The 12,770-nt window shown below is 32.1% G+C and overlaps 1 protein-coding gene across 1 annotated transcript; it reads left to right on the top strand.

The window, feature by feature from the left end:
- Positions 1-4,032: 4,032 nt before the first annotated feature.
- On the top strand, positions 4,033-10,802 carry LOC105112503 (bZIP transcription factor (DUF630 and DUF632)). The gene is made up of 6 exons (XM_011008225.1): positions 4,033-4,378; positions 5,568-6,735; positions 7,116-7,187; positions 7,794-8,008; positions 9,033-9,262; positions 9,733-10,802. Exons 2-6 carry the CDS (start codon positions 5,628-5,630, stop codon positions 10,418-10,420), a joined length of 2,313 nt encoding a protein of 770 aa, XP_011006527.1. The 5' UTR covers positions 4,033-4,378; positions 5,568-5,627; the 3' UTR covers positions 10,421-10,802.
- The last annotated feature ends 1,968 nt before the right edge of the window (positions 10,803-12,770 follow it).

The raw sequence follows: 12,770 nt of genomic DNA, 5'->3' as shown, positions 1-12,770 counted from the left end.
TATTGTATTTATATTACTTATCCCACCAGTGTTTTTATCAATAGTTTGCAACATTTCTCCTAAAATCCTTTCATCATCAAAACTATCAGAAACACAGATCCAAAATATCACATCAAAAAGTTTTCTATCTTTTACTTCTTTGAGCACCATTTTGGCTAGGGTGGTCTTTCAGAGCCCGGCCATTCCCACTATAGGAATGACAGAAAGAACTTCTTGCCTGCAAGAGCTAACCAACAAGTTCATAATTTTAGAGACATCATCACCCCTTCCTATGACAACTTCTGAGCTGCCATGGAAAGAGTCTGTCTTTGGGTGCAGGCTAGGTTGAGGGGTTGTATATAGAACTCCAAGCCATACCCAATTGCATCTTTTCTAAGCTCGTCTAAGGAAACCTTGATGTTTTGAACTTTTAAGGCCACACACAGATGAAATGCTATTGGGTTTTCGAGATACAAGAAGCTGCGTACCTTCCCTTTCAGACTGTTCTGAATCTCTACCTTCCGTCTAAGAATCTTATAATCAAGCTCATCAGCACATTTTATTACAGTAACTCAGTAGCTTAAATTATTAAGTAAAATATTAATATATAATTTATATAATTTTTTAAATTTAAAACTTATATAAATTCACTCTCTAATTATTGAGTTTAGGAGTCAACATGACCCAGCATAGATTTCGTGTTGGTCCAAGCCTTCGTAAGTTAAGTTCGGGCTGCGCTTCCAAGATCTCGTGATGCTAGGGTCATATAATTACTCATGCAAAGAACCATCTGGTCTTTAATTAATGAATTTCATGCATTTAGTGTGTAGGTAAATGTTTTTCATCAATTTAATCATCAAGAATTGACCCAAGGTGCGGTCTGGTGGCAAATGGGACATTTGGCCCACTTTTTGTGAAGAATTCAAACTTACCAAACTCTGTATGTGTGTTGTTTGGCAAGAGTTTTGATTAAATTTGATTACCGGACAAAATTAACTTCGAGTTCTATCAGCCAAATTTAACATTGATTAAGGAATATGCATGTAATAAAATGGGTTAAAAGGTTAGATTTCACCCCAAATTCAAAGATTCAATCTTCGTTCTTAAACTTTAGGATTCTATGGAACTTGAAATCCAAAACTTTTTTTTAGATTAATGTAGGTGTCCGGACCAGTTTACGCGCATCACGATTAATATCACGGACCCTGAAGTTAACGACCATGTAAATCTCCAGTGGTCATTATATGAATAACCAAGGACTTAAATCTAAGAACACAAAAAAACCAAACCCTTTAATCACAAGTTATTATCGCATCACTTGATACCTTAGGATGATGCTTTTGTTCTGCTGCTCAAATGACGTCGTAATTTAAGTATATGGAATCCAATTACGGGAAGCATGATAAAATGTCTTTGGCAAACCAGGATTTGACAAAATACAAAAGTGATCTTAGTTTTACACTAGTTAATCGACTGGTCTTATGTTTATTTTTGGTTAAAGTTTTTTAAAATGAAAAAAAAAAATCATGCATTTTTTAGTAGGAAAAAACTTTAATAATGTAGAGGTTAATCCAATTAGATTAATAGGTTAATAGATTCAAAAGCAATCTAGATAAATGATAAAAAAATAATTCCATTAAAAAAATTTAAAACTATAGTTTTTTTAAAAATATCAAGATGAAAATATATTTAACCAACTAAGATTACTCGAGTTAAACTGACAAATTTGTAGCTATAGTTATAAAATTATAATAACTTCATGGAAAAAATCAAAACTTATAAAGTATAATTCTCAATTAATCCAATGTTAAAAAATTAATTAGAAAAAAAATCTAAAAAAACTACTTAAGTTAATCTGTTAAACTCATGACTCGAGTCATGAAATCCGGATAACCCTATAAAAAGAAAATCAAAACAAATTATAAGATCTAATTCTTAATCAACCTTGTGTTAAAATGATGAAGTTGGAAAAAATTAATTAAAAAAGACGCAAAAAAACAACCTACATCAACCTGAATTAACATGTTAAATTTATAACATGAGTCATGAAACCATGATAACTTCATATAAAATAAACAAAAAAAAAACAACCTGAGTAACATGCCAAAACTGTAACGCGAGTTATGAAAGCAGGATAAACTCATAGAAAGTAAACTAAGAAAATTAGTTAACTCAGGTTAATAAACAAATCAATAATTTAGGTCATGAAGTTAAAATAATTCTACATAAAATAAATTATGAAGTACAACTTTCAATCAATTCAGTGTTAAAAAAATAAAATTAAAAACTAGAAAAATAACTTAGGTATATACTTGAGTTAACCCAATAAAATTATCACTTAAGTCATGAGATTAAAATAATTTCAAAAAAAATAAATCATAAAATGTAATTTTTAATTAATAAAATATTAAAAAACTAAATCAATAAAAAAAATAACAGGAATTAAAAGGATAAAGTTAATAAAAAAAATTTAAAATCATCAATCCAATTATTCATGGTGACATGTAAAAAATTAAACACTAAATAAAGCTACAATAAAACCACGACACCTTTTAGATTCTTTTAAAAATAACAACTATCATAACCTAGTTCGTCAAATACTTGGCTATATGTTTTGTACAGAAGCATAGCTGCTGAACCCACGAAATTAAGAGATGCTTTCTCTATCACTCTCCCTCAATTTTATTTATTTAATTCTACTTTATTATATTTCAATTAATCTGAGTCAATTTAATTTAATTTAATGATTTGTATATTAACTGGATAATCCAATAATCTAGGTTTAAATTCTCGAATTGGATAAAAACAACTATGTTTTCAACTAAAAAATTGTCTTATCTCCACTTTATCGTCAAGATCAAAGAAAAAAAAGAAAACAAAAATTTGTCGAATCTCCACTTTATTGTCGGAACCTTGCAAAAGCTCATACCAAGATTCTCTTCATGCATAGAAACAAAATTCTCTCAAGACTTAAACAAAAAAGAGAGAGATAAAAGCATATTTGATGTCGTGTCCTAATAATTCGTAAAAAAAGTCATGAATTGGTTGTGGAAACTTCCAGAATAACCCAGGGAAATCAATGTTTTTACAGCAAACAAATTCTGATAATTAATGAGAAATGTTCTTCATATACATTCTTCTAATTATTGGGAATTAAAAATATAAATTAACATGAAGCAGCTAGCATGGAATGGTGACCGGGGGAGGTTCAAGAAGTTTTGAGAAGAAAACAGAGACATCACAGAATATAACTGCCGCACAAGCCGGATCAACTTGTGAATTAACGAATCAATCTGGTTTTGTTTTTGAAATGATGTCCTTTTATTTTTTAAATGAAATAATATGAATTTAGACATTAATGTTGAGAAAATTAAATGATAAAATTTTAGATAAAATTAAAAAAAAAAACATTGAAGCATGATTAGTTCGCTTGGATTTTGATGGTCAACTAAATTTTTATTTAGACCAAACTTTCAGATAGAATTTAATATAATTTAGAACTTGAATCATTATGTTGTTAAGTTAATCTACTATAAATTATTGAGTGATTTGAACAACTTATTTTATCTTAAACAATGATATTTTAATTTTTTATATAAAAGAACTTATTAAAATTACTTAATTAGATTTTATATAAATTTATCTGTGTCATTTAAATCATTGATAAACATACTAAATAAATATTTGAAATAATTTGAAAATATAAATGGTAATCTTTATATTTTTTTATCCGGGTATCTCTATATCCTTTTAAAAGATAAAATTAATTTTGTTTGGGGTTTGTAATTATTCTTTCTAATAAGTATATTTTTTTAAAAATCAAACTTGTATTTTTATTTTTATAGGAATATAATATTATCTTAACTGCTAGATATATCTTTAATTAGTAAATCATAATCTTCTTCGATAACTATGATCCTTCCAAATACATATAAGTTCATTTAATAAAATTATATTCACTCCAATAACTATAATTTATTTTATTATTTTATAATAAATAAATAAAATTCTATACTTGAAGTGTAGTACAAAAGACAACGTAACTTTCATGTTCAAATTATGTTTTGTTTATAGTCTTGTTCCACTTTGCAGATTGCGTTTTTGCATGGAACCACTGCCCCTTTCCCTTTTACCTTTTACCTTACCTCACCCCCACCAGATTCTCCATCTCCCTCTCCCTCTCTGAAGTGTACTGTACAATCTCTCTCTCTCTGTCTGAAACAAAAATTCTTTATTATTTCTCACTGTATCTGTACAGCATTATTTAAAGAAGAAATGTTGATTCTGTTTCTCATCTGAGTCTGCTCTGAATTCCACGCTCTCCCTCTATCAATCATACTATGTTTTACTAGCGGTGGCTTCTTCTGATTGGATTACATTGCTTCATCTTTTTTCTCTGGTAACCCACTAACTACCTTAATTTCATTTCTTTCCTTTTTGGTTTGATTAACTTCTAATTGATTTGGCATGAATATTGAGTTTTGATTGATTGTTTGGTGTTTTTAATTGGTTAAGATTGATGGTTTTTTTTTTCTTTGTGGTCTTGTGAATTTTGCTTTAATTGGTTTGGCATGAAAGCATTGTGCTTTTTTAAAAAAAGAAGAAGAAGAAGAAGATTTCTAGTTCTGCTGAGTTTTGTTTGGCTGGAATTTGATATTTTTCGATGCATGATTGATTCAGTCTAATGGGTTTTCTTTCTTTGGAGAGGTGGTGGTTTCTTCCTCTCCATGTCTCTCCTGATGTTTTCCTTTTTGGTTAGTTGATAAATTAAGCAGAGATAGCGATTGTAAAGTACGCAAAAAGGTCCTTTTTTGGTTACAGCTGAGTTTTGATTACCTGTGTATTTGTAGTTTGATGTTTGTTGTGTTGATACAATAATTAGTGTTTTTGGCTTTAGAGCTGGGACACATGAATATTCATAGAGATTCCCACTCTTCTTTTGGGTTTTCTTCTTTTTAGGCATAAGTTTTGAATTTAACAGTTTTTGAGTTCTTAGTTTCTGTAGCTTTTTGTTTCAAATTAAAGTTTAAAGCTTTTTGGTACAAAAGTCCAGGATAATGGTTTTTCATATCAAGCATACTCTTGGATCCAAGGATTGAAGTCACTGTTCAAAGTCATGATTTTTATACTCGTACAATTTCTTATGCCTCCACATTTCAGGATCCTCATGCCTTTACAATGGCCGAATTGAGTGTTTAAATTAATTCAGTGTGTTTATTTGCAACCTGGGTTTGTTTTTTCTTACTTCATTAGCTCAGGGTTTGGAATGGCCTTGGACTTCTTGTTTGTAGTTGCTGGGGCAAAAATGCACAAATTTTCCACTTATCTCAGTAATTTGAGGTGGCACATTTTTTGTTTTTAAAAATCGTTGTGAATTGTGAAGTCTTTTTTATGAGAAATCTATGTATAGTTTCTTCTCTGCTAAATTGAAATCTGAATTATAGAAGTTTGCTCCTTTTCTAAGATTTGATTGCTTGAAATGTGCTGTATTTATTCTGTATAATATAGAGTTTCTCAGGTGTGTGCAAGTTACTGCTGCATTATCTTAGAAGTTTCTCTGATTTTGTTTCTAATCCATTGATTTTCAGGAAGAAGCCTATGCCTTGACAATTTGATAAAGCGGGGATTGAAACATTTGGATCTGGGAAATGGGTGCTTCAGGTTCTAAAATAGAAGAAGACAAGGCTTTGCAGCTTTGTCGTGAAAGAAGGAAATTTGTTAGGCAAGCCCTTGATGGCCGGTGCTCGCTTGCAGCAGCTCATGTTACGTATATTCAGTCACTGAGAAGTACAGGAACTGCTCTTAGGAAGTTTGTTGAACATGAAGTTCCTATTGAATCTTCGTTGTACATCTCCACCAATGCAACGCCAGAGCCACCTGCTTTGACTGACAAGTTGCTTTCCCATTTTTCAGTCTCCTCTCCATCATCTCACCCTGTTGATGCAGTTGAAAACCTTTCTCCATCACCATCTCCTCCCAGCTCAAGTCACGTTCAGGCACATCATATGAAATTTAGGGGCTTTTCTTCTAAAAAAGTTGAAGAGAAACCTCCTGTAGTTATTACAGGGACAGTAACATCATCCAGTACCCCACAAAATACCCCTCCTCGTTTGACTGAGAAACATGAAACATCACAATTTGATGATTCATCAGTACCACCAGGGACGACTCAATGGGATTACTTCGAACCTTGTCATCCAATTGACCATCAGTTTTCTTTTCAAGATGGAATGAAACTGAACCATAGGTTTGACAGTGCTGATGATTTAAGACAGCTCAGGGAAGAGGAAGGAATTCCTGATCTGGAAGACGAAGGAGAGAAAGCTTCGTTTCATGAAATTGCAGAATCTGAGGGTTCGGAAGATGAATTTGATGACCCTCCTGTGGATACTTTGGTGCGAAGTTTTGAAAATCTTAATAGGGTGCATGATCATGTTGCACCTAGTGCCTCACAAACAACGCCTTCCGCAAGTGGTGCAGCTTCAGATACTGAACTATTGAATGGGAAGAAAGGTAACTCTCCTGGTTTGTTGCCATTAAGAACACTATCAGCAGCAGTTTCTGTTTCAGATGACAGACAGAAAACACCGATTGAGGAAGATCAATCAAAAAATAAGGTTTCCCCTAAGGACTTCTTTTCAAGCATAAAAGATATAGAGCATCTCTTTATAAAAGCTTCTGAATCTGGGAAAGAGGTTCCGAGGATGCTTGAAGCAAATAAATTGCATTTCCGTCCGGTGGTACCTGGAAAAGAAAGTATGGCCTCTTTATCTCTCTTAACCTATGGTGTTAGGGAAATATTATTTTTCAATTTTGTTTTTTATTATCTTATCATTTTTTGGCATCCGTGACATAATTAGAAGATGTTTATTTCCATGAGGTCTTGGAAAATATACTCAAAACATTTTTTCTTTCTCTCACCTCTTAGTACTTGAAAGACAGTGATTGACCCAGGTTGGCTTTACTTGGATAGGGCTCATTGCTTTATAACTGGTTTGAAGCCTTCATTGTAGAAAGTTGATAGGGACTTTGGCTTTGTTGAAGACTGATAACTACATATCAATTTCAATTTAAAGACAATTTAATCACTTGGCATTCTTTTTCAGACCTGAACTGGTAAATTTCTACTCTTGCAGATGGATCAGTGGCATCTACATTCTTCAAGGCCTGTTTATCTTGCGGGGAAGACCCTAGCCAAGTGCAAGAAGGTAGCTCCCTTAACTCAATGCAAATTATTTTTTTTCCCTTCCATTTGGCAATAGTTTACTATTTTGGATGGATTAACATGGACATTGCTTCTGGAATGTCCATCATGAGCATACATATGGTTTAAAGTTCTGGTGATTGAAAGATTCATCATAATCTATGTTGAAGTTGTGATTTACTGAAGCAAATTCTACATAATATTACACGAGGTTCCTGAACGTTTTTGTTTAGATATATCAGATATGAATATATATATTATAAAAATTTTCCCAACATGTAGTATAGAGTTAATGAAAATGATGTCTTTAGATGAGTTGAGAGTCAAGACCATGTTAAGTCATCTTCCGTTTCAAAGTACAGGGCACAAGTCTTTTCATCCACTACCTTCACCTGTTGAAAAGGAAGAAAAAAAGCACATTGAAATCTATCAATATCTCTTTGGGGATTGTTTAATTGCTTTTACTGTTATATTTAGGATTGTGCTGTTAAGCTGTGATATAAAATGTATAATTGTAGTTAAAAAAAAAAATCTTATAGAGAACAATACCTCCAAGACCTTAAAAAACTTTTCCTTTATTATGTGCTAATTCTTTCTACTGTTTACTTAGAGCCTGCCCAAAACGATGTGAAGTACTTAACTTGGCATAGGACGACATCTTTGCAATCATCTTCATCCAGGACTCCTCTTGGATTAAACGCCATGGATGATTCAGATGATCCAGTTGGTAATCTTTTTGATAATTTTTGCATGATCTCTGGTAGTCATGCCTCAACTCTAGACAGATTATATGCATGGGAGAGGAAGCTGTATGAGGAAGTAAAGGTACAGTGTTGACCTTACTGCTGTTCACGTATTTTTCTTGATTTTCATATGATAATAAGTGCAGTCTACTTGTTTTGCTGTCACATGATGATGGAGAAGTGCACAAAGATCCATTGTAAATGATCACATTCCAGTGGTTTAACAGAAATGCTTAAGGGAATACAAAACAAACTGCGATCCCCTTCTCGCCAGTTATTTTCATTGGTCTACTTATCCTAAGCATGTAGGACTCTGCAATCTGGTTCTGCTCCTCTTGTTTGGCTAGTTTATCCCTTGTTAGGTTAGGCATCCTGTTGCTGAGAATCGTACCCTGTTACTTTTCAGTTGATCTCAGTTTGCTGTTCTTGAGATAAGTTTTCCCTTGGGACAACGGATATGCTGTTGCCTGAGTCATTTCTCTATTGCTTTTCAATTGTTTTCTAGGCATTCTAGACTTATTTCTTTTTGGATTGATTTATTCTTCCATATTATTAGTTAAGATAAAACTCTATGTGTCTCAGTCACTCACATGGTGTAGGAAATCAAAATAAATGTTTTGCTACACGGTGTGGGAATCAAAGTAAATATTTAACTAAGTAGTTTCTAACGGGGAAAATGCCTTCATTGGCGTTCATTCTTGCTATCCTTATCAGATTTTGCCACTTCCTCTCCCTTTTACTACGTCCCTGGATTGTCTTTCCAATATGATTTAATATTTTAATTAAATTATAATAATTGTTTAATGTTCCACAATATAGATACTGTGAATAAAAAAGAACAAATGTTGATTGACTTGAATTTTTATTCAAATAAGATAACTCGGGAAAATTAAAATTTTAGTGGTGATGTGTCACTGCTTTTTTTTATTTTCATACTTGTTCTCAATCAACCATTCACTCTTTACAAGATCTTTTTTTTTTTTGTATGAATGTTAGCTTAATTATCAATATTGATTTTCAATTTTATAGACATCTAAATTCGACATTGCACACAAAGAAAAAGGAGAAATTCGTTCACAAGTTATAGTATTTGCTCCAAATTTCAGGCTAGTGAGATGGTCAGAAGGGAGTATGATACGAACTGTAAAGTTTTAAGACAACTGGAATCAAATGGAAAAAGTCTCCACAATGTGAAAATTGATAAAACCCGTGCCATTGTTAAAGATCTACACTCGAGAATCAGAGTTGCACTTCACAGAATTGATTCCATATCAAAGAGGATTGAGGAATTAAGAGACAAAGAGCTCCAGCCACAACTTGAGGAATTAATAGATGGGTATGTACTCTTTTCTTTCCTTTACTTTAGATCAAGCGTTGAACTGGAAGTTGACTAAATTAATTGAACTGTAAGAGGTTCTACATGATGATGCATTGATAAACTCAGTCTCTCATCATGATTGCATTATAATTAAGCTTGACGCTGAAAGCCCTGCTCAAGTGGGACGAACCATGGGAGACTTTCTACTTGTGTATTGCCTTGAGTAAATATTTACTGAACATATATGAAACTTCATAATGGCTGCAATAGAATGGTAAAGCTGGATTCTTTGTTGGAGATTCACTAAAGCACTCTGATCCTTCCTAACAAAATTATATTCCACTCACTGATTATGGCAGATGACCAGTCCTTTCCTTGTAAATAATTCATGGAAAGATTTACATGGTAGAAGCTCGTTTCTGAGAGAATTGTGCATATAGTTTCAGTAGATATTCTACTTTGATATTCACACTCTCTGCCACTTGCAGGCTGAGTCGGATGTGGGAGGTGATGTTTGAATGCCACAAGCTTCAGTTTAACATCATTACAACAGCATACAACAATTGCAATGCCGAGTTATCTATACAGTCAGAGTCACATCGGCAGGTTACTGTTCATCTTGAAAAAGAACTGAGCTCTCTATCTTCAAGTTTTACTAAGTGGATTGGAGCTCAGATTTCCTACCTGCAGGCTATAAATAATTGGCTTTTTAAATGTGTCTTTTTTCCAAGCAAACCTGCCAAGAGAAAAAGGAGGCAACCGGAACCATCAAAGACTTTAAGATACTATGGCCCTCCTGTATATGTCACCTGTGGTGTCTGGTTGGACAAACTTCTGACCTTGCCTGCAAAGGAAGTCGCAGAATCTATAAAGGATTTAGCAGCTGAAACTGCTCGCTTTTTACCACGCCAAGAGAAGAACCAAGGGAAGAATGCGAACCTTTCATCATGGAAGGCTGATAATGGCAGTGATTCAGCAGTTAACATGTTGAGAGATGAAGCATTGGAGGATTGTATCCTCGGTTTCAAGCATTTTCGATCAAGCCTGGAGGGATTTCTGGGTCAGTTGCATAGGTTTGCTGAGGATTCTGTCAAGATGTATGCAGAACTTGAAAAGGAAATCCAGGATACCAAGAGTAATTATGAAAGAGTGAAGTCCCAACAGCAAGTTGCTTAATCAGGAAAAAAAAAAACAGCTTGGTTACAGAGAAGAGGGAACAATTCTGTTGCATTGTATCAACTTAACAGTAAGAAACCCTGACAGGATAAGGATTTCAGATAGAGATCAATTGGATGCTGCATTTGGTTAAATCAAAGCTGAAACAAAGAGGCGAATAAAAATTTATAGAGATATAAAAAGAAGTTATAAAGGGGGTGGTTTTGCACTTCAAAAGCCATGTTATGAGAGAGAGAGAGAGATTGTTCTTCATTGTTAACTCGATGAAAGATTTTATGATCACTAAACTGGCAGAACATGGTACTGAACTGGATTCTGAGTTTCTGACTTGGGCTCCATGCATTTGGTTGTACCCAGGAGATCTCAAGGTTTTCTTTGTGGTTTTGTGTTTTCTTGGTGTTACTTTGATACCTTAAAAACATCCATGTAAAATTTTGAATTTTTCCTACTTGTGGACCGTGCAGGCTTGCCCAAAAAAATACCAGCAGATGGCAACTTGATATCAAGTTTTCAACATTAGGGTTCATGAATGTAAAACAAAAAAAAAATGTGATTCATTAATGCCCAACAAGCAAACGGCCGCCGGCGGCGGCAGTGGTGGTGGAAAGAAAACTAGTGAAATAACAGAAAGTGATCATAAAAGAAATTTCAGCATGAGAACAAATAACAGTATCAAAGAAGCAAAAACACAAGAAAAAGGGACCCTTCCAGCCTAACATTAGCATGATTTCAAAACTCAATGCCAGCTGACATTGATAGGTGATTGATCACAGAAGGCTTGAAATTAAGGCGTAATTTCAGGTGTGCTTTCATTGACACTGTTGATATTTTTAATTATCTATTTCCTTTGATGAGAGAATCCCAGGATGTGACTAACCACCAGGAGCCAAATAACATGTGAGGAAAAGAAATACTGGTGTTTTTAATAATTTCAGGAAGACCTTGATTGGTGGCTGATTTAGCTGGGTAATTATAGCATAGATTCAGGTTCGAAATGAGAAAAATGTGAAGCAAAATTAAGATGTTTTTTTTAATTATCACAGTTACTTAAAAATATTGATGTAATAGAAAAATTAAAGAAATTAATGAAATAATATAGTTTGAACATGTTACTATTGAAAAAAAAAACTTTTATAACTTAATACTATTCATAATAACCCTTTCCTTTAAAAAGTATTATATGAACGGGAAAGAAAAAAAATTTATAAAGACATATTAGAACTCCAATGAAAATATTATTATCAAAAAGATTTTGATAAAATAAATTTAACAACAACAAAAAAAAAATTATCAACAATAATTTGAGTAACTTGCTATTACTATCTACCTTTTATTTTTAAGCAGCAAGTGTGATCTACTCCAGTCATCATCAATGAACTTTTTTAGTATCATTTGATTCGTTATATTAAAAAAAAATTATATTATTGGTGGTGTTATAATAGAAACTTTGATATATTTTCAAGATTTTCTTTTTTTTTTCTTTCTCTTTTTTACCTATTTAAAATCTTTTAAAAGATGTAATTATTTTAAATAATAATAAATTATAAAGTCGTGTTTTTTAATTGTAACAAGTATAAACTATGTTATTTCACTAATAAAATTTTAAAAATCTACTAAAAACTAGAAATAAACTAAAATTAAATAGACTTGATATAATTAAATCCAATGCAGTGATTCAATGATCTAGGATTTGTGCTAGAATAAGTTTCAAATTAAACCCGATCAATCTATTCAACCCAATAAATCAACTTTTAACTTTATCAAAACCCAAACAAAACCTATTTTAATTCTTAAGAATCTTTAAAATAATATTATTTAATTTTTTATTAAAATAATATCATTTTAAATTAACCTAAATATATATAGAACAACTCAGATCACACTAAGCCATTCTATACTATGGTGTAATTGTTTTGTGTCTCCATCATGCTTGTTTTCTTGATCCTTGTTCGCTGGCAAAACAACATTCATGTCACTACCAATTAAGAACATTATGTGTTGTGCTTCTCACTATGTAAATTTTTTCTTCTTCTCTCTACCAAGTTTTGAATCATTCCAGAACTGTTGCTGGCTTGCATTACCTAGATTTAAAGCCGGTTTAATAGTATAATTGTAATTATTTTTTAAAATATTTTTTATTTTAAAATAATATTTTTTATTTTAAAAAAATTATTTTTGATACCAATACATTAAAAAAAAATTACATTTAAGACATAAAAAATAAACAGAAGCTTAGATTATCTGGTAAAATTTTATAATAAATTTTTATCATTTTAAAATAAAAAATACAGATAAATATATTCTCATAATAACCAAACACTGCTATATATATATTAAACAATCATAAAAA

Source organism: Populus euphratica, unplaced genomic scaffold (genome assembly GCF_000495115.2).
Source record: "Populus euphratica unplaced genomic scaffold, PopEup_1.0 scaffold5.1, whole genome shotgun sequence".
Lineage (NCBI taxonomy): Eukaryota > Viridiplantae > Streptophyta > Magnoliopsida > Malpighiales > Salicaceae > Populus > Populus euphratica.
The sequence above is the reverse complement of the archived record's forward strand: the minus strand, read 5'-3'. Positions and strand labels throughout refer to the sequence as shown.

What these genes read in the sequence shown, in the direction of transcription:
- LOC105112503 (XM_011008225.1), top strand. Translation starts at nt 5,628, where the DNA reads ATGGGTGCTTCAGGTTCTAAAATAGAAGAAGACAAGGCTTTGCAGCTT. An exon ending in GGTGGTACCTGGAAAAGAAA is followed by an intron (nt 6,736 to 7,115) that starts GTATGGCCTCTT and finishes CTACTCTTGCAG; the next exon opens with ATGGATCAGTGGCATCTACA. An exon ending in CCCTAGCCAAGTGCAAGAAG is followed by an intron (nt 7,188 to 7,793) that starts GTAGCTCCCTTA and finishes CTGTTTACTTAG; the next exon opens with AGCCTGCCCAAAACGATGTG.